Source organism: Rhinichthys klamathensis, unplaced genomic scaffold (assembly GCF_029890125.1).
Source record: "Rhinichthys klamathensis goyatoka isolate OS25496 unplaced genomic scaffold, OSU_Roscu_1.1 h1tg000275l_1, whole genome shotgun sequence".
In the NCBI taxonomy this organism is placed as follows: Eukaryota; Metazoa; Chordata; class Actinopteri; order Cypriniformes; family Leuciscidae; genus Rhinichthys; species Rhinichthys klamathensis.
Window position 1 is genome coordinate 1,168,726 of NW_026606794.1, and position 21,889 is coordinate 1,190,614.

The window sequence follows — 21,889 nt, forward strand, 5'->3', positions numbered from 1 at the left end:
TGCTATCTCTATGGGGACGAGAGTTCAACAGCAATATGTTCCGCCCCTTTATTGTCACATGATCAAGTTAGGTTGAGCAAGTTGTAAAACAGCACCTGACGAAGATAAGACTCTAGCAGAAAGATAAGACTCTAGCAAGAATTCTACCAGTATTACAGGTAGTACGTAGATAAATTAGCATTGTTATTTACATGGAACAGATCGTTGGACCTTGACCGTGTTGAAGTCACTGGCGTCTGTTTGTCTTTTCATTTTCAAAAAACCTGCAGGGTGAGTTTTTGTCTCTGTATTAATATAATTTTATCTTCACAGTAACTTACATGTAGATTACAAAATCTATTATTTTTAATCTCTGGATTTAATCTAAGGGGTGTTTCATTACGTCATCTTTATGTACTACAGTTTTCATAGTCTCCAAAGCAAGGCTTCCCCCTTTCATAATGACTGACCCTCAGCCATCTGTGCTTCTCAACACTGGGACTCGGATGCCTCTATTGGGACTGGGCACTTTCCGTTTGCAGGGTCAAGAGGACACTTACAATGCTGTGGACGCTGCTTTGACAGCTGGTTACCGTGCCTTTGACACTGCTGCAGTGTACCGTAATGAGGCACATGTAGGTCATGCCCTCCGTTGCCTTCTGCCCAAGCATGGCCTCTCACGAGAAGATGTATTCATTACTAGTAAACTGGGTCCCAAAGACCAGGGCCCCAAAGCTAGGGATGGTTGCCTGAGGAGCCTGGATCAGTTGGGATTGGGCTACATTGACCTATATCTTATTCATTGGCCAGGTACGCAGGGGCTGCAAGTGGGGGATAAACGAAACCCCGAAAACCGTGATGAAAGCTGGACAGTTTTGGAGGAGTTCTACTCGGAGGGAAAGTTTCGGGCCATTGGGGTGTCGAATTACACAGTAGCACACATGCAGGAGCTGCTGAAGAGCTGTAAAGTGCCCCCAGCAGTTCTTCAGGTAGAGTTCCACCCAAAGCTGGTCCAAAAGGACCTTAGGACACTTTGTAAGGAAAGAGGGGTGTGTTTTCAAGCATACTCATCTCTTGGAACAGGGCTTCTGTTATCAGACCACGTGGTTCTGGATTTAGCTAAAGAGTATGGGAGGACACCAGCACAAGTGTTGCTGAGGTGGGCTGTACAACAGAACATTCCAGTACTGCCAAAATCATGTCAGCCAGACCGTGTGGAGGAGAATGGGCGTCTGTTTGACTTTGAGATTAGCGAGAAGGATATGCAAAGGCTCTCTGCTCTTGATTGTGGGGAGAAGTTCTGCTGGGATCCAACACAAGTGTCTTAAAGACAACACATTGACGACATCCCTCAATGGATTTTCAATGACTCTGTGAAATTCCAAGGTTGTTCAGATGTATTATTTACATCCCACAATACATGTCTCTTTATTTCATACTTAGTTTGCTACTGCATCTTTTTATTTAATTGATTTTTTTTTTTACAAATTTAAAATGTAATTGCAAAAGAGATGTTTAGATGCAAACAGTATATTAAACCAGATTTGGAAACAAAGACATTTTGATATATAGCGCCAAATACTATTACCATGAAGAACAGTACTTACGTTTTACACTAGTGCTGCTAACTAAGTAAGAGGAACCTTTGGTTAAAGTGGTTTATTCGAGTTTTTATTAGGTTATACTTGTTACAAACAACAAAATAACGTCACAATGAAATGTTTGTTTTTTAAAACTAATTAAAAAAGTTACAAGGCATTGAAAATCTGTATTTTTTCAAGTAATACCAGTTATGATGGTGTCCTCTGTTCTTGCTCTCATAAGTATCAGACCCAGTCTTGTTTTTTGGGCTCTTGTGCTTATTGGTATTGTTGGTTGCAGATGATTCCAAGAGATTTTTATGACTCAGAGATGGTAATAAAACAGAAGGGCTCTTCTAAGTATCCAAAGTCCCTTTACAGATAAAAAAAAAGATTTTGTACAGAAAAAATGGTTAATAAATTCTTTAACAATTGATGTAGTATAAAATATCTTTGTCTTCTTTTGATGTGCTTTTGTTAAAGTATTTCATCTGAACCTAAAAGCTGATATGGCAGAGCGACAGAAAGTCTGTTTTGAACAAGCTGATATCCAGCTCACATTCACAATTTACTGCATAATATTCCCAGAGCTTAAGAAAAGTCAAAGGAGATTCTCCATTTTTGTTTTCTTTGTGGTATAGCACATGCCAGTGAGATACAGTTCATGCTTTTCAACAGTCAAGGGTCCCAGTGCAGTTCATGAAAAAGGTTTAAAACCAGTCAATAGAATTGTTCCTTCTCTTCAAAGCAGTGCATCCTTTTCTTCAGCCACCAATTGTTATGTACAGTAGTTCTTTTTTTCCTCTCTTCTTCCATCATTCATTCACTGTCAATCACTCAGCAGGGCGCGACTCAGCATCAGACTCTTTGTGACTCCAAAGGAAGGCCAACCAGCTGGGTGACTGCCGCATCTGGCGTGCTGTTCCTGCACTCTTCACCCTCTTCATCTGTAAGAGATTTAAGAGATAAGAAAAGCATTTTGATCTATTTTGTGGTAAAATACGTAGGTTAAACATACTTTTAGTTTATCTTGCATGTTCACTATTCTTAAAGGGTTAGTTCACCCAGAAATGAAAATTCTGTCAGTAATTACTCGCCCTCATGTTGTTCCAACCCCGCAAGACTTTCGTTCATCTTCGGAACACAAATTAAGATATTTTTGACGAAATCTGTGAGCCGTCTCACTCCTTCATAGGCTGCAAGGAAATTGCATCTGCCGGCCCAGAAAAGTTAGTAAAGACATCGTTAAAATAGTCCAAGTGACTACAGTGGCTCAACCTTAAGTTTAAGCGATGAGAATACTTTTTGTGCGCAAACCCCCCCCAAAATAACGACTTTATTCAACTATTCCTTTTCTTCCGTGTGGGCCTCTGACGCGAGTTCACGAGCCACGACGCATGTGCGAGAACTGAGAAGATGACGCAGATGGGTCTCGATGTAGTGTTTAAAATGTGAATTTCCTGGATGTCCGAATCGTGAGAAACCAGCGAGAAAATGTAAAAGTGCCTTACCAATGCCGCAAAATGAATGGCTTACCTTTCACTCTTTCCCATCAAATGATCATGAGCGTCATCTTCTCAGTTCTCGCGCATGCGTCGTGGCGCTCTCGTGAACTCACGTCAGAGGCCACACGGAAGAAAATGAATACTTGAATAAAGTTTTTTTTTTTTTGCAGACAAAAAGTATTCTCGTCGCTTGATAAACTTAAGGTTGAGCCACTGTAGTCACTTGGACTATTTTAACAATGTCTTTACTAACTTTTCTGGGCCGGCAGATGCAATTACCTTGCAGCCTATGGATGAGTGAGACGGCTCTCAGATTTTATCAAAACTATCATAATTTGTGTTCCAAAGATGAACGAAAGTCTTGCGGGGTTGGAACAACATGAGGACGAGTAATTACTGACAGAATTTTCATTTCTGGGTGAACTAACCCTTTAATAGAACTAGGATATATTTTTCTGATTGTCCAAACCCTCCTCTGCTCCTATATGCCAAATAATTGTTTTCTTACCCCTTTATCAAGGAGGATGTCAAACTCATCACTCATTCTCCTTAGCTGTTGGCCATATTTCTTAGCTGCCCACAAAGCAGGAGGAGCAGAGCGAGATCTAGGCCTGAAATCGCCTTCATCTGCTGCCCCGGTCTCCAGCAGATCCTCCTCATTCATCGAGAGATTCCTCTGTCTTCCCAGTTGCTCTCCTACAATGATGTCTGATATTGAATGACCCTTGCCTGATCAGATCAGACCTCACATTGGAATTCATTTAAAACATTCCTTCATGTAAAATAAATCGCCTTTTGAAGCTAAAACCAATGCCAACACAGAGATTATTCAGAGAAAAAAATTGTTTTGAGATTCACTTGTAAATGTGCAGTGATGTGTTTCCAGGATACAGCAGAAATGACGTGTGTTCTTATAACTATCCCACAGGCCCTTGAGACTGACTCACCTTTAAGCCTATCAGACACAGTGAGGTGCTGCTTTCTCTCTGACGATCCACTGTTATGTTCTGTCTGGCCAGAGTCCTCAAGGTCTTCTGTTGTCTCTGACTCGTTGTCAGAGATAACGAACATTTGCGCCATGATTGAACACTATGTTAAAGAAAAAAAGAGTTGATTTTCATTTATGCACGTCTAAGTTTGCTGTTTTAGTAAATGGAGTCAATGGTTATTGTACTAACTTTTTTTTTGTCATAACTGCATATGTGCTATTCCACATTATGAATTAGCTTATCCTCAAACAGATCAAATAAGAGCAGATGAGGGATCAGCCATAAGCTACTGCTGAAGATGAGGCAAACAGTGCAATTCCTCATGATTAATAATACAAGCAACACCTCACTCTTGAGACACCAACACCACCAAACAGTGTTATGGTCTAAACTCAGACAGGCTTTCCCACCGCGATCGTTTATACTGTAAACTGACACAGACACATTTCTCAGAGCTGACTTCAGAGAACTATCCTGCTTTATCGTACACCGACCTGAACTACAATAAACATAACAATAAACCCCAGTATTCCTAAGACCACGCTTTAAAACGCTTCGCAAACAGCCAACTAACGTTAGTTATCGTGTTTGCCGATTTTCTTACCATGGCAACCCTAATTATTTTTTTTTTTAGGTGAGATTTTAATTTCACTCGTTCAAATATAAAAACGGGAAACTTCTGTTTACAACTTTGGGACTCGGTGCCACCCAAAACCATTACAATGAGGTTATACCGTCCAACGACTAACTTTCTAAAGTTTCCGTCCTGCTTCGTAGTAGTTTCAACATCGCTTCTTGCATTATTTAATTAGTAATATTTCAAATATCGAGTTTCTTACCGATTTCTGGCGTCTGAGGTACAGACTTCCGGGTGATCTGGGTCTCTGGTGTTTTGGACTGACTCTGTTTGGACTCCTTCTCCTTCTCTCCCGACACTCAGCCACCCGTGCTGTGCGGAAAAGAAGCGCAACAGGATTTCACTTCAGACTCAACATAGTGCAGGAGACTGAACGCGAAACAATGTAAACAACAAATTAAAAAAATCAAGAAATAACATACAAATAAATACATAAAAATAAGCACAGGCATTGCTGTTGTTTTAATGAAAAAGTTTTAGCTATAGAGAAATAAATCGGAATCATGTTTTAAAATCATGTAACGTTACCCTTACAAGATATGAAGAATCATTAGTCTAATAATAAAAATGGCGAATAAACAGCCCGGGGTCCTCCTGACTACTGATTACCCTGTTTTTGCATTACCTCACTCAGTACATGGCTATTTACTAAATAAAGGAATACATGAAATACTGACGAGTTTTTTTTTATTAGTTTTTTATTTATTTATTTGTTTAGTTTGTTTCGCGGATGAGTGGTCAATTATAGAGTGTTGCTACGGACATTGTTGTTCATAAATTAATGACAGCCACAGAGACACTGATAACCGAAAATATTTGATTTATGAAAGCCTAATGATAAAAAATATGTGCTTTTACGATAGAGGCTGTGATAATGATTATTTTTAATCTTTATATTTTAATCTTTATATTTTTATGCCCGAATTATTACCATGTCATGCCAATATCCATTAACAATGCTGGCACTGATCAGTGAGTGAATGCTGGTTTGTTTTGTACACGAAGAAGCGTTAGATGTCGCTGTCTTGCAATCTTTTAGTTGATGCTAAACTTTTACAGTGCTACAGAGTTGTAATAATTAGCATCAACATTCTCATATAGTATAATATATTCACTTATTAATATAAAACTTTTTAAAATGAAATTTCTGGCTTTAGTTTTCTTTAACTGTGACAAGTTAAAAACTTAATTATTGTATAATAAAATAAAATAAAACACTTTTTAAATGAAATATCTCCTCCATATGCCCTCATTAAAGTATTACAGACAGGGTGTTTTTGTTTGTTTGTTTAATAAAAAACTTGTTTTGAAATTAATTAACAGTTGAACAGTAATACCGGAAGTAAAAGCTCCAGTATTTTCCCCTCTCTCACTCTGGGCGCTGTGTGTGTTTTTTCTCGAGCGCGTCGCGAGGATATGGAAGATGGCGAGCGCGGAGACAGCGGCAGAGCACGAGCGAATCCTGCGTGAGATTGAGAGCACAGACACTAACTGCATTGGACCAACGCTCCGGTAAGTCTCCATTAACCGTACAGGAGGCTCCCGGGCTAATGTGACATTTGGGTTCAAAGGTGCCCGGAGAGCCTGTTCTCCTTGTTCCTTCAACTTTTCACTTTAGAGACTTGCCAGGAAATCTTCCATTCAAGTTGTCAGGCTGGGAAAGTAGGTGCTCAGTAGCGGTTTAGAGAAAGTTTTAGTTAGTATTCCTCTCACATGGCTCCCTGCAGGACTCCCGGAGAGAGCGGGCGGATATTGGAGTATAATGAATAATGCTCTTTATTTGAAAACAAACCAAACGAAACGTTTGCACTGTGTTCTATTGTTGCTGTCCATTGTATTTAAGGAAGTAACCCAGGCTTTTAACTTCTCCTCAAAATATTGGCACTTTGTTTCCCATTGTAATGGGATCATTTGACTTTTTCTTACATTGTATTTCTGCGTCAGAGCTTGATGGTACATTTGTTTTGAATGGACATAGTTATGGGATAAATTAGTTAAAAGTTTCTTATGAAGAATGATCCAAATGAACATAGTTATTTCTTGAGGAGTTTCAACTTTTTAACTAGCTTGAGCTAAATTAGCAAACCATAGATTTCAGTTAAAGGTCAGCATTTCTCTGTCAGATGTGGTTGACATTATAGAAAAGTATGTGTTATGACAGAGTTAAATAAAATCAACAATCCTGTAGTATGTTAGATTAGTTGGTTCAGGTTTAGTTGATCTTTAATTGCGTATATTTAATCTCATTCAGTTATTTTTTTTAGCCTTGCCTACCAATATGACAGCAGCATATATGTTATGACTCAACTAATACTGTTTATGGTGAAGATCTGCTGTGATTTTTTTCAATGACAGTTAGGCTATTTGAACTAAAGGTCAAAAGATTCACAATGTCTTGACTCTTGAGCAAGTACACAGAATGTAGAGAGCATAATGTGGACAGTAAATTTAAGGGTGCCTTTTCCACTTACTTTCCTCATAGTTAACCTGCATGTCAACTATGTTGATACAAGTCAAGTACCAGTTCACTAATTGAATCCATTTCCTGTTACTTGGCGACCAGTTTGTGTTTTACATGTTGTTTAGATAGTGGAACGGTGTGATGCTAATTTTGGTACTAGCAGGGTGGTGTGTGGGGCACATTGATAATGACATATTCTCACACGCTCTGGTGGGACTTTCATTTACAGAATGAGGTGACATTACGAGCACAGCCTGAATTCATGGCCTTGGTCATATTTTCATCTTTAGTTATAACATTGAACATTATTGTATGTGGTTCTTTTACACCAGCCCCATAAGACAGTGCACCTAAAAACACAAGGAGCTGTGTTCTTTATTATATGGCAAGTACAGAACAAGACAGTAGAGCTAATGTTTGCTGGCTAACTAAAGAAAAACAGAGAGAAATGTAGCTTTTTGTCTTTTTTTGTGTGGTAAAAAATGTTTAGTGCATGGGGAATGATAAGTTTAATAAAAATGAAAATTTTATGGTTAAAATCACAATGTAATGCTAGTAGCAAAAGATTTTTTCTTTCATATTTTGATGTATATGTGTGTGTAAAATGGGTTATCGAAAAAGAAAATGTAAGGTTCTATCCATCTGTTATTAATTGGATGAAAGCGTATCTGAATGCAAGTTTGCATTCGCTTGTATGAAAAAGAATGCGTTTAAGCGAACTAAATTCGCCACCAGAGAGAAGTCTGTTGTTTCACCTGGTTTATGTCCTTTTGATTAAAAATTACAAGCTCAAAAAAGAAAAGAAAAAAGATGAAACATGCGTGGATGAATCGTACACAGTGATGCCGACCCTATGATCCAATCCAATTGCAAAACCAAACACTGTCTTTGCTGGATATTTCATATTGCTTGGGAATTTTCAAGCGGGGAAGAATTTAAAGAGTTAAACAAAAAAAATTAAGACAAAAATGAAGAACATTTTAGGTATTGTGACTTTTTTCATGGCAATTAAGCATGAAAAAATCTAATTCCAATCCAGTCTACATAAACTGATATAAAAATATATATATTTTTTTTAATCAGATATAAAAATACTGTATCGCACTGTATCATTGTTTGTGCAGAATTTGATTTCTTTTATAAAAATGTGACCTGGATCTTTTAGATTGACCCTCAAGAACATAGTAAATCCTGTATCCCTTCAAATTACCCTCTGTTCAAAAAATTTAATCTGGATCAGAATGATCTGGATTTGGATATCCAAGGTTTTGCTTTCCAGGATCAGGTAATCCATCTTACTTTTGTGTTGTTTTTTTAAAAGCAAATTTAGATTGGATCACTCAGAACCAGATACACACTTACCAGTTCTCTAAATGGGATCTTCACAGATCACAATGTAGGCTACCAACAGTTAGAATAGTTAATGTGGGGTTACGAAAACCCAGCAGGACTATCAATTTATTTATATAGCCTATTCAATTTAATTTTCTATTTAGCCTATAGATAGGACTACATACTTTATTTATTAAAATTAAACTGTATGTGTCCATTGATTGTGAAGTTAGACATAGAAAATTGCAGATGAAGTGCATGGCGCTGCATGTTTTTTCTTGTTATGAATTGTATCCTATTTTCCGTTATTACGCGCAGTGATATGGAACTGTAATGCGGTCAAACCTGCCTGGAACTACTTTAGCCGTGCGTTTCCCTGAAAATAATTGCACACCTTAGAACGTTCTCAACCAATCAGAATCAAGCATTCAACAGCCCTGTAGTATAAGTGTTTTTATTTGAAGAGAATGGCACAATAAAACAATGCAAACATCCCCTTTCATTTTAAAATTCCTTTTAAACAGTCAGACCCCTACCCTAAAGGGACACTTTTTTTTTTTAGATAAAAAACATTTGTGAGGGAACGCAAAACCATTGAAAGATAATTGTTTCAACACAAATATACATGCAATAAAATATGCCGTATTTTGACTGGTTCATCTCTGATTGTGTAATTGTAATTAGCCTAATATACAGTGTTAAAAACTGCTGAAGGTTTTTTTTTAAAAGCTTTTTTCTGATCTGTATTGAAAGACATAATAGGGACCCTATGTACTACTTCATCACTGTAACGGTTAAACAAAAATTAAGTGTAACATATAAATAAATATTTATACTACATGAATCATTGTATTATTTGACCAATTTTAAAGATTAATTACACTTTGTTCCTGAAATCCACCCTGAATCCACCCCTTCTGCTGGGATCAGGATAATCCTGATATTTTTGGACCAAAGTTATCCTAATCCTACTAAAAAGTTGTAAACAACACATACTGAAGGGTTTGATCCAGACCAAAACCTAAATTAGATTGATCTAATCTGATTTCAGATCTAATTTTTTTTTTTTTTTTTTTTTTTAATCAACCCATTTTCAAGATTGAATAAATCCAATAGCTGAAATCTGATCAGATTACTTTTAAACAACTGGGCCCAGGTATTTTTTTAATCCATGTTAATCCATCATATACAGCTCATATCTCTCCTGCACTGTTGTACTGCACATTAGAAGGACTTCAAGTAATTCAGCGACTTCCCATGTATCGTATTGCTGGGCTGCCAACTCTCACGCATTCAGCGTGAGACTCACGCAATTGACCCAATTCTCACGCTCTCACGCCACACCCCCGATTTCTCACGCTGAAGTGTCAACCCGGTCGGTCAAATGCCTGAAAGATGAGTTTATCTATAGATCTACCTGTTGAGCCACTCGTGTTTGACTAGTTATACCGCAAATTAGTTAAAATATCCAGTAATCTAGAGCGAGCGTGCATGCGAGACAGATATTGTGCTCCAAACCACGCGCACGCACGGCAGAGAGGGAGAGCGAGCGAGAGACCTTGCGTGTGCAGACAGCCCCCCCCCGTTGGAGAAGTCTCACGCCAAGGTAAACTCAAAAGTTGGCAGCTATGCCTATTGTAAGGTCAAGTTGTGTAGTAAAAGCATGGGTCCCTGACTTTTGCCAATTGACTGTGCCGATCTAATGGACTGCATGTTCTTCTAGATGTTTCCTTAAAGTGCTAAATTTAAAGACAGTGGAAGGCTTCTCACTTTCTGATGTGCTTTTAATGGATGGTACAACACATTATGAGACTAGGCTCAATAAAATGTAAACAAGCTAATCAATGGCAAATTTTTTTTTAATGGTTGGCTGAGATTGACTTCCTGGCTCCGAAACACTATCTCCTCTGTCTTTTTTTCTTCTCTCCTCAATTTAGATGTCTGTTTGAGCTCTTTTTGTTGCCATTTTTAAATGCTTCTCATTTAAGCTCAGATGCAGTTGATAGTGCTTTACCTTTATTCTGTTGAGGTAAGCAGGTTTAACATCCTCATATGTCTAAATTAGTACCTCTTTCTAAAGACTGAATTTTCTGCTTTTTGTGGCACAGCTGTCAGCGAATGTGACTTGCTTTCACATGAACAGTGTGTGTTTTGTTAGTAGATACAGCGTATGTTGGCATCAGAATTTGTACCATGGGCTGTCTGTGTTATATTGTGTCCATGTGATGTCTCATGGAACATGTTTTCTTTCCAATGTGCACAATCGCAGAAGCTTGTAATCACAAAGTATTTAAATGAGAAGAGCTGTGAGAGAACTATGTTTGGCTTTATATGAAGATGCTTCTAGCAAGACTTCTGGGGCCCTAGGTCTGAAATTGTGTGTTGTATGAGAGAGAGTGAACGCTGAGACAGCCTGGGCTGATCTGTCTTAGTGAGTCAGTTTCTCCAGACTGTACTGCTTCCACTCCCGCCCAACTCAAACTATAATTACTTGATTATTTCGGTCAGTCTCTAAATGGACGGGCTATGGCTAGTAATTTAAATCGCTTTATGATGCCACTGCAGTACTAATGTAGTGTGCTCTGCAAGTCGTTTTTATCGCTCCATTGAAGAAGTGATTGGCTATTTCATAATCGTATACACGTCAGGACTTGTGATGACATTCCAATGGTTAAGCCCTGTAGCATAATTCACATTAAAAAAAAAATCAGTCTCCTTTTCCTTGGTCTGCTCATCCTTCCCAAGCTATCTAGAAGTTTTAATGTGAGCATGAAATGGAAATCAATTTTCTAAATGCATTTAATCGATCTTGTTGTGAACGATTTATCCATTTATATGATTCTTTTTTGTAAGTGTGGCAGATTTTTCCCTGCGCACCTGACTTACGTTTAACCTGGGTCCTCTCCTAATCGACGCCCGTAAATGTCTCCTGATCGACGTTCAATAATATTTATCCTCTAGCGCGTCTCCTAATCGACGTCGGCTGAGTCGGTCAACGTCTTGACCCCTACGAACACTAGCACTTGGGAATAAGGTCTTTAGTGTTCCACTAACCTGCTGCGATGCAGTAACCAGACAGACTCCAGACAATGCCTTATGTTTTAATCCCGGCCGGAGGATCTCAGACCAATTTCAGAGAGAATCCCACTAGCAAAAAGAATACAACAGTTCTTATAGAATAGGAGCATGGCAAAGGGGACATTTTCCTACAATATGATTGGTTCCATGTATAATCCAACAAAACCTTTCGTTACTATAGGCAGAAACAAACTCTGGATTTCTTGATTACTCAAAATCATGAGTTTATATTAAAGGGATAGTTCACCCAAAAATGAAAATTCTGTCAGTATTTACTCACCCTCATGTTGTTGCAACCCCGTAAGACCTTCGTTCATCTTCGGAACACGAATTAAGATATTTTTGATTAAATCTGAGAGCTGGATCACTCCTCCATACTAGTCCATAGGCTTCTTCAGGGATTGAACTTGCCGGCCATTAAAGACATCGTTAAAGACATCGTTAAAATAGTCCAAGTGACTACAGTGGCTCAATCTTAAGTTTATCAAGCGACGAGAATACTTTTTGTGCGCAAAAACAAACAAAAATAACGACTTTATTTCAACTATTCATGTCCTTCTCTTTGGGCCTCTAGTCAGTTAACGTAGTGTGATTCCGTAGAGCTACGTCACACGTAGGCTCACTATTGGCCGACGCTGGTCATGTGCGTGATGCGTGTGACGTACAACAACAGAAGCTTACGCTATTACACTAGTGAACTGACTCGCCCACAGAGAAGGAAATGAATAGTTGAAATAAAATCGTTATTTTTGTTTTTTTTTGCGCACAAAAAGTATTCTCGTCGCTTGATAAACTTAAGATTGAGCCACTGTAGTCACTTGGACTATTTTAACGATGTCTTTAATAACTTTTCGAGGCCGGCAAGTTCAATCCCTGAAGAAGCCTTTGGAGGAGTGATCCAGCTCTCAGATTTCATCAAAAACATCTTAATTCGTGTTCCGAAGATGAACGAAGGTCTTACGGGGTTGGAACAACATGAGGGTGAGTAATTACTGACAGAATTTTCATTTTTGGGTGAACTAACCCTTTAACTGGGATACCTGTATAGTTTCATTTCCCCTTTTGTTATATTCGGAGATGATTCAGACACACATGGACTGACTTTGACTTTGAAAGTGTTTGGAAACATTTAGGTTTCAAAAGCATATAAATGTTATTCCTGCAAGGAAAAGTAATGTTAGTTATGATTAATTAAAAAAATCGATCACAAGCTTGTAATTTTTTAATGGAAATTTGATAACTTGATCTTCTGATAGATTGTCAGACTTCTCTCTGGTGATGTATACAGCACTCCAATCATTCAGTCCACTAAATCACGGCCCTTCGTTACAATCGACTGCAAGCTCACATTCAGATCTGCGGCATCTACCTCCATCCTATTCTATTCATCAAGTGATGAATAGAACCAAGTCCTCGTCCTAGACTTTACCCGATGATCTGTTTAACTTGGATACGTCTCAATACTGAAGATATGTTGCTAGTATTACACCATATAATTAGATCAGATGGCAGAGAAATGCATAAGCTTTTAGGAAGAGACCTGCTTAACCATTTCAGTGGTCTGCCTAAGTAAACTGCTATGTAGTTATACAGCTGAATTTGTTGCGGTTACAGAGCCTTTTACAAAATTTTTTTTTACATGTTGTCTTCATGGAAAATTGATCTGAAATACATAAACGGCAATCAGCAAATAGGTAATTCCTAGTTTAGTAACTAAAGTACTTTGTTTTCTGTAACAATTGGTGCTAAATACAGGCCCGTAACCACCAATGGTGGTTCAGTCTTGAATTATTAGACATGAATTACTAAGCGTTTACATCTTGGAGTATCAAAAACGAGTAGTCAGGTTTCTTGTCACATGCTGGGCCGCAGTGACTTGAATGCTAGACACTTGACTGCTTGTTCTTGCAAATACCTTCTCAGCTATCACTCTTTCTCTCTGTCTGTCTGTCTCATCTAATCTCTCTTCTTTCGGTTTATAAGTTCAAGAAAGCTTTCTGTCTTCAATGTCCTTGATCTCCTGGACGCTTGTGTGGGCAGTTGTTGTCTTGACCCCTGTAGAGTGATTACTACAAAAAGGAAGAGAGGACTGCAGCTTTGGAAACACGGTTCTTTGTTCCAATTATGGCAAGAGGAATGTTGTAAATATTTTGGGCGCTCTCTGCATCCACCTGAGGAATTTCGAACAAACACTTCACAGTACTTGAGCCAGTTATTGAGAATAATTTTCTCAAGGATTGATTATTTAAAGAACAGAGGCAAAGAATCAATGTTTCATAGGATTTCCATTTGCATTAAAGGCAATTAAAATATTGCAAAATAATTTCCATAAATCGATTCAAAGTTTTCGATTGCATATGAAACAATGTAATGATCTAGGCTTTCACATTTTCTATGAATTGCTAGGTTGCTTTAGTGACTCATTTGAGTGTAGTCCAGAATGCTGTGGAATACTGTGCTGCTTTTCCATTGTTTATCTATGCAAACATGCATTAGACGGACGTGTTTGACCATTGCGCTCGCTTCTCGCATATTTAACAGGATCTTGCACATTCTAAAAATGCGGTGCTCAAGTTAAAAGAAGTCTCAAGGAATATCTCAAGAGAGCTTGCATTTTTTTCATTCCACTGACCTGCATCAAACCTTTTTAACCGTTAAAAACACGTTCTGTGTGAATGGTCCCTAAGTCAAGCGGACTGGTCCGGTCTCTAGACATGACCTGGGTCTGACTTTGTTGGTCTATTATCCACCAAGAAAAAAATAAATAAATTCAGTCATATATTGTTTACAACAGTAAAAGCTTACCTCTCCTTAACAAGCATGAGTTGATATATCATTAATGTGCATAACACAATGGTGAGCATGAAAGTTTAATACAGGCGATTTAGAACAAAAGTAATATAATAGAGATTGCTGCCATAGTCATACATTTAACCTGGAAGCACAAAAGCCTGCACAGTGGGCACAGCTGGAGATGGGCAATCATTCCACAAACCACCACCTTCTCCGTTTTGTTCCATGTACTTTCTGAACAGTGGGAATCTTTAGATTGGCAACTTATGACCTTTATAACAGAGCTGCAATCACACAGTTAACCTGCAAACAATACACTTAATGATGAAGGAAATTACTTGCGGACCTCCACCTTCAGGGCGCCAGGACTGAGAGAGATGTCTGCAGGTGGTTGTAAGAAACCCTTAAGTTATGAAAACCCTTAAAGGGATAGGCCTAGTTAACCCAGAAATTTCAATTCTGTCATCATTTACTCACCCTCAAGTTGTTCCAAACCTGTATGAATTTCTTTCTTCTGCTGAACACATATTATACAAACATACAAATATATTTTGAACAATATGGTAAACAGACAGTTGATGGACTCCATTGACTTCCATAGTATTTATTTCTATAGCTACTATGGAAGTCAATGGGGCCCATCAACTGTCTGGTTACCAACATTCTTCAGAATATCTTCTTTTAACAGAGTAATGAAATTAATACAGGTTTGGAACAAATTGAGGATGAGAGAATTACAATTTTGGGGTGAACTATCCCTTTAATGGCAATATACTTTCTATAGTTTCTATTATAACTACAGGTTTTCTTTCAATTCTGTTTGTATTAAAACATGTTTTTTATAACTGATCTGTAGCCACATGATATTTCTTTGACTTGTAGTAGAATGTGCAGTTTTGCTTAATTCTGTTCAGTTGTAATAACAGCAGCAACAATCAGGTACAGCTATGCAGAGTACAGTTTTCAGCATTTATTTCCTGTGTGAGATGTTTTTGCAGCCATCAACCTCAGCAGAGAAGCAGAGACCAACTCACCACAAAGGTGCAGCCAGGTCCACACCCAGCTGAGTCACTACACACACACACACACACACATACAAGATTACTTACAGGCCCAATGGTAAAACTCTGATATGCTTTTGGTTGAAGGTAGGGGTGTAAAAATATATCGTGCCACAATATATCGCAATACAAAAATGCAACAATACGTATCGTGGATAGTGACAATATGTATCGTGGATAGTTCCCCCAAAATAAAAATTACTGTGTGAGAAATAAATTCAATTTTTTCAGAGTTTTAGTGTCAGTACTACATTAAACTACTATACATAATGTTGATTATAATGTATAATAATGCAATGGGGGAATATTTGTGGGTCCTGATAATGCCAAATGTCTTATGTTACCAGTAAAAAGTGGCCAACATTATTTTAAATATATCTAGTCAGTGACAGAGTGCAAGCATATTCGACTAAAATAATTCTGTATTTTCAGCTTCAGAATGGTGTCACCATTGTCCTTGGGTTACAAGCACCAAGTCTTGTTTTAATCAACAGTACATTTTTTGTTAACCTTTTATCATATGTCTTGGAGTATCGCAATAATATCGTATCGTGAGTTCAGTATCGTGATATGTATCGAATCGTGATATGAGGGTATCGTTACACCCCTAGTTGAAGGGTGTTCTTACGCTTTTTGTGTGGTATTAGCGGGAAGTGTTTGAAATGATTTTTTCTTTCCACAGTGATGATGACTTTTCTCTCCACAGTGGACTTGGTGGTTTACTAGATTAGTTCTGTGATAAGCTCTTAATGGCTTCCTCTGTATCAAAGACAATCAAACTGCCTGTTGTTGTTGTTGTTGTTTTTATTTAGTTGATTTTACTTTAAAAAAATGTAATGGCCTGTACAGGCAAATTAATTACATGTGCACTAAGTTAGTTTCGCTCAATCCATCTGTGGTCTTTTAGAAATTTTAGCAGTGCTATTTTAGAAATGTTCTATTTACTGGCATTTTTGTGACCCACAACCAAACAAGGCTACAACCACACCAATAAAATATCCATTCCTGTGTCATTGATATGACACAGAACAGAAGAGGTGATTGTCATTTGATTTGAGTGTACAACATTTTACACATATGCCATATATTTAGATTAAAAAGTTTCTTGGTCCACCTTTAATTTCAGTCTCAATGCTGACATTAATGTGCCTTTGCATTGGTAATGTTTGAACAAAGCTGCTCTCTGATCAGATTTTTTTTTTTTTAGATTTAAGAGTGACATTTTGAGCTCTGCTGTGTGCAAGAAGTACTGTAATGTTTGAATTAGACGTTGGGCAACATTCTGTGTTGCTCAGTGCTTTACTTCTGGCTTGCACTGGTACACAGATCATTTATCAGTCTGTCTCAGTATGAGGGGTTTATTTGTCTCTAACGGTGCAGATCCACTAGCCTGGATGCCAGCCCGAACCCCGCCCACAACATGTTTTGTTCGGGAAGTTCGGTCTGGACTCGCTCCATTGAGGAGTAATTATGACCGGTTCAGAAAACGTCGGGCCAATCAAATTGCCAGGGCGGGCTTTATACGATGATTGACAGATGATCTGCAGTTACGTAATCATCACGTCATTGAAGAGCGCTTGGGTTGAATTCGTTTACAGCAAAGATAACTGCCGCTGGAGAATTGAGATTTCACGAGTTCACACTTACAAGTAAGTCAGATAGAATAAATGCCTATATTATATTACTTGTAAGTGCGAACTCGTGAAATATGACGTGCTGTCTGAGGAGAGGGCTCCGTGATCGGCATTCGGCCCGAACCCAGAGTAACGTTACTCCCCCGTATTCTAAATAACAGAAAGTGAGCAGTCGGGGTGGTGGACGAGAGATGCTGAAAAACTGTCAAGGAGTGTTAAGTGAGTTGACTGAGTGATTATGCTTCCTCTCAGGCTGATAGGGTAACGTTAGACATGGTATTGTTTGATGACAAGTTGATTAGAATGATTATTTGAACGTGCTCCTCCCGAACTTTGTTTATGAAACATCATGTGTAGTGTAGATTATGCCATCGCGTCTGTTATAGAAGATATCGACAGCGCATTGCTTTTAAAAGAGGAACAGAGAACCGCGATAAAGGCATTTGTCGGTCAGAAAGATGAATGAAGAACATGCGTCATTTACTCCGTTGCTCTGATTGGTTGTAGGTCTATCCAATTGAATGGAGAGGTATTTTCTTTCCTGGTACGGTTGAAACACGCCCCATAATCACAGCCCAATGGATCAATTTCAGACTCATGTTCTTTCTAGAATATGAGTATGACGAAGTCAGGCTACAGATCCACTTGTCCGTGCGACACTTCTGTTGCGCCGCGCTCCACTTTATTCCTATGGGTGACGTCACGCGACTTTAACGCGCCCGCAAAGCATCCCGGGAAGGCGGCGCTTCATTTGGAAAAATGCTGCGCGTCAAAAAGCCCATCTTGAAAAAAAAGCCCGTCTCCAGTCCTATGAAAGATTTAACAACACTCTCAGTCTCAGTGGTGATCTCTGGGTCAAAAAATGCAGGTAGTTAAAAAAAAAAGTATATCCATATACCTGCTATAAATAGGAACAAATTCTGAATTGGTTTTTAAATGATCAGAATTTCATCAATAATTATAGACTTTATTCCTATGGGTGACGTCACGCGACTTTAACGCGCCCGCAAAGCATCCCGGGAAGGCGGCGCTTCATTTGAAAAAATGCTGCGCGTCCAAAAGCTGGCCGATGCCCAGCTTTATGCAAATGAATTCCGTTGAACGCGACGCGACTATCCAATAGAAGCAGAGCATATGGAGACGGGGGGAAGTCTCTCGCAGGTCCTCTGTTCTAGACTGGCGCTGGCTCAAAACCACACCCATAGCGGTAAACTTGAGGAACGCCCATCAATGTACAAATGTGGGGAGGCGTCGCGACACCACGCTACAGTCGTGTCGCAAAAGTGGATCTCTACCGTCACGGTAGAGATCCACTTTTGCGACACGACTGTAGCGTGGTGTCGCGACGCCCGGCCTCCCCACATTTGTACATTGATGGGCGTTCCTCAAGTTTACCGCTATGAAGCGCCGCCTTCCCGGGATGCTTTGCGGGCGCGTTAAAGTCGCGTGACGTCACCCATAGGAATAAAGTCTATAATTATTGATGAAATTCTGATCATTTAAAAACCAATTCAGAATTTGTTCCTATTTATAGCAGGTATATGGATATACTTTTTTTTTAACTACCTGCATTTTTTGACCCAGAGATCACCACTGAGACTGAGAGTGTTGTTAAATCTGTCATAGGACTGGAGACCGGGATAGCTGCCCCCCCAACCCTAACCCTGGGCGTGCCGAATGGAGGCATGCCGAAAGTTGAATTGGTACAACCGAAACTAATCCCTAACCCTACCCCACACCCTGACAGACAGCTTTAGTGACCAATGATAAAGACCTTTCTCCACACCTCCTACCTTTCGGCAACCCCCAACCTTTCCTCATGGGCATATATAGGCAGGCAGACATAAGCCAGTAATTTGAAAAGTATACATTTTGGATTATCGTCTCTATTGCAGACAGTTATACGTTCGTGATGTATTTTCATGTGCTTTTAAGCCTTGCCATTGTAAACATTCAAGTGAATTTACTTGTCACTGTTCTGGCATACAGTTTTCTGTGTGCCTGTTACAATGCATGGATACTGAATTAAGTTATTTTTCATGGCTTACAGCTCAAATTGTCAAATACAATAACTCGTGAATATATGAGTTATTTCCTAATTAACAAGAACATTTGGAAGAAAATTGGATGTGTGAATATATTGGATCTGTGCACTAGATATTCCTGTGCCTAATATTCCTGCTGTTGTCTATGTTGCTAGGGTTGTCACGGTACCAAAATTTTAGTAGACTGTAGACCAGTAAAATGTTGCATTTCGCTGTACCAATTTTGGTTCCAGAGGAAAAACTGTTGAATGGAGTGCTTTAAAAAAATGTTGTCCCATTTAAATACAGTTGTCAGTCCAGAAACTTTGCTGTGTGCAGCATGAAAAACTAAACTTGTATTCAGATTGTGAATGGGTAATAAACAGAAATCAAGGGAAGAGCCTCCCTTTATAATCATTAAGGCTATCAATATCTAAAGCGCAAGCTTATGAATTCTGCACTCTCGCAAAATCCCGTTATAATAAAATCTGTCTTAATTGTACAATGAATCTCTTATTTACATCGTGTTTACATTTTGTTGGTTATAATGAAAGGATTCGTAAGTGTGTGGCTCGCTTTGAACAAAACAAAACCTTGTGCTTTTTTTGTGTGGTGTTAAGCAGATTCTGGCTGTTTCTCAATGTGTGAGAGAAACAATCTTGCGTCCTTGGGTTCTCGTACTACGTCATCAACCGTTGAAGTTTAATTCCAATACTCAAGTACACAAGTACAGAGGACTCATGAAAGTACCCAGATGTGTTCTTGATATCGAGGATGCATCGAATGCAGACTTGAGAGAATCGATCTGTTGATGTATGGAAGCCTGTAAGCTTTAAACTTCTCAATCTCACTTAAGAGATTCCCGCTGCCAAGCTCACAAATACGTGACTGTGTTTTATTTTACATTTGATTAAATTATTCAATTTTTTGTTGTATTTTTTTTTTAACCTAAATACAGATTTTTATCCCATTCTGCCTAAAAAAACTTGAATCACTAGGCCTATTTATTTCATGTGTATCTTTGTTCTGTTTTATTGTGTTTATTTAACCCGTTGTTAGTAACGTAACCTTTAATCTAGCAGAAATAATAAATTGTGATATATGCCATTATCGTGGAATAAAATAACTCATAATATTCTAGTCATATCAGCCACCCCTTTTCTGTCATGTATTTGTTTTAACTGTTGAACTACCTGCTACAGTAAGTTTAGATCGGTAGGTATTACATCATAGACAGAAAAGTGTGCTGCTATTGTTGGTGCAAGGTGCTAACGTGTTTGGTGTGGCTTCTAAGTTTAGAACTTCTGCTCTATTTCCGATCCATTCTGTTTCCCAGCTGCCATTGAGCTATCTCTAGATTTCATTCAGCCAACAGGATATGACATCATAGCACATGTTGTGAATGGGAATGCTGTGTAACAGGTCAACACACACACACACACACACACACACACACACACACACACACACACACACACTGCTCAAAGCAATGTTGTCATTCTTCAGACTTCAGAACAGTTCACCACAAAATTAAAATTGGCTGTTAATTACCCTCCGGCCATCCAAGATGTAGGTGACTTTTTTTCTTCAGTAGAACAGTAAATAAGATTTTTTTAGCTGAAACCGTGGTCCTTGGTGATTTTTTATAATGCAAGTCAATGGCTACTGTCACTGTGTCACATTGAGAGTCCAAAAACAAAACTTATACTCGTGGCCCCTGAAGATACATTGAGGTCTTATGAAGCAAAACGATCAGTCTGCAAGAAACTGAACATTATTTACGACATTATTATTACCTGTAATCCACAGCCTCTGCAAACGGTCCTGAGTGTGTTCACGGCAATCTGCAGCACAGGCTTTCTGTCGCATAATTAATTCTCATAATTAAAATATTAACATGTTTCAAATGTTAGAGATTGTGTGTGAGAGAGACATGTTTGGGTAAAAAACATCTCTCTCTCTCTCACTCACTCACTCACTCACTCACTCACTCACTCACTCACTCACCCTTTATCTGCTTCTTTAGTCTAGGGAGAATTGGGAAATCAGGGACCATTTTTTTTTTTCTCAAGGAGGTTATCACATTTCAGTTTTGGGAACGTCAGCCTGTTTGCAAATAGTACGTGTGACTGTGAGAGCCAAAAGTGACAGTTAATCAAGTAAGATTACTTCATGGTTGGCCCATGCTGTGAAACGAATCATTACATTCATACAGTCAGTGAGATATTCTTAATGCACACAAATGTTATTTTGACCTTTTTAAAATTTGATTATTCGTAAGGAAGAGTCTTGAGCCAGATGCTGTAGAGTCTCACACAGATGGACCACTGCAGCTGTGCTTTTTACAATTTGTTCAGCTTGTTTTTGTGACTTTTGCTTAGAGTTGTGCAACACAGTTTAGTGAAGATAGCTCTTACTTCCATGATAATTACAGTAGATATGTATATTTTTTTCTTTAAACATTTATTAACAGCTAAATGTAATAAAAAAATAAAAGTTTTGCCCTTTTTGCCTTTTATTTCATAAAACAGTGTAAGCAATAGGAGAAAAAAGGGGAACAGAATCGGGAAAGGACCTCGAGCGAGATTCAAACTTGCACAATTACTCCAACATCAAGTCACCATGAAATCAATATTGACAGTTCTTATCTTTTTATGGAATGTTGAAGTGTATATGATAAATTATTTATCTGTGGCTGTGCACATGTTCCCTTATAAATACTCTAAATGTTGAGTGGAGTATATTAGGCATTGCGTGACTAATTTGAGCATGTCCGCTCATTTGTCTGTCATAGTGTTCACTTTTTCCTGTACACG

The 21,889-nt window shown here is 38.5% G+C and overlaps 3 protein-coding genes across 4 annotated transcripts in view; 2 read left to right on the plus strand and 1 right to left on the minus strand.

The window, feature by feature from the left end:
- The first annotated feature begins 67 nt into the window (after window positions 1-67).
- Window positions 68-1,993, plus strand: zgc:101765 (uncharacterized protein LOC450036 homolog). The gene is made up of 2 exons (XM_056268717.1): window positions 68-270; window positions 403-1,993. Exon 2 carries the CDS (start codon window positions 441-443, stop codon window positions 1,305-1,307), a length of 867 nt encoding a protein of 288 aa, XP_056124692.1. The 5' UTR covers window positions 68-270; window positions 403-440; the 3' UTR covers window positions 1,308-1,993.
- On the minus strand, window positions 1,701-4,990 carry badb (BCL2 associated agonist of cell death b). The gene is made up of 4 exons (XM_056268723.1): window positions 4,893-4,990; window positions 4,012-4,153; window positions 3,573-3,760; window positions 1,701-2,506 (listed from the first exon to the last, which is right to left on the minus strand). Exons 2-4 carry the CDS (start codon window positions 4,142-4,144, stop codon window positions 2,393-2,395), a joined length of 435 nt encoding a protein of 144 aa, XP_056124698.1. The 5' UTR covers window positions 4,145-4,153; window positions 4,893-4,990; the 3' UTR covers window positions 1,701-2,392.
- A 1,039-nt stretch (window positions 4,991-6,029) lies between these two features.
- The window catches only part of exoc6b (exocyst complex component 6B), a 99,054-nt gene continuing 83,194 nt past the window's right edge, over window positions 6,030-21,889 (plus strand). The window contains exon 1 of one of the 2 annotated variants that reach the window (XM_056268699.1): window positions 6,030-6,202. In XM_056268699.1, coding sequence (XP_056124674.1) covers window positions 6,114-6,202 — 89 coding nt within the window. In that variant the 5' untranslated portion in view covers window positions 6,030-6,113. The remainder of the gene's footprint in view (window positions 6,203-21,889) is intronic. The other variant, XM_056268700.1, reaches the window with a different exon arrangement.

What these genes read in the sequence shown, in the direction of transcription:
- zgc:101765 (XM_056268717.1), top strand. Translation starts at nt 441, where the DNA reads ATGACTGACCCTCAGCCATCTGTGCTTCTCAACACTGGGACTCGGATG.
- badb (XM_056268723.1), bottom strand. Translation starts at nt 4,144, where the DNA reads ATGGCGCAAATGTTCGTTATCTCTGACAACGAGTCAGAGACAACAGAA. An exon ending in TGTGTCTGATAGGCTTAAAG is followed by an intron (nt 3,761 to 4,011) that starts GTGAGTCAGTCT and finishes ACATCATTGTAG; the next exon opens with GAGAGCAACTGGGAAGACAG. An exon ending in ACATCCTCCTTGATAAAGGG is followed by an intron (nt 2,507 to 3,572) that starts GTAAGAAAACAA and finishes AATCTCTTACAG; the next exon opens with ATGAAGAGGGTGAAGAGTGC.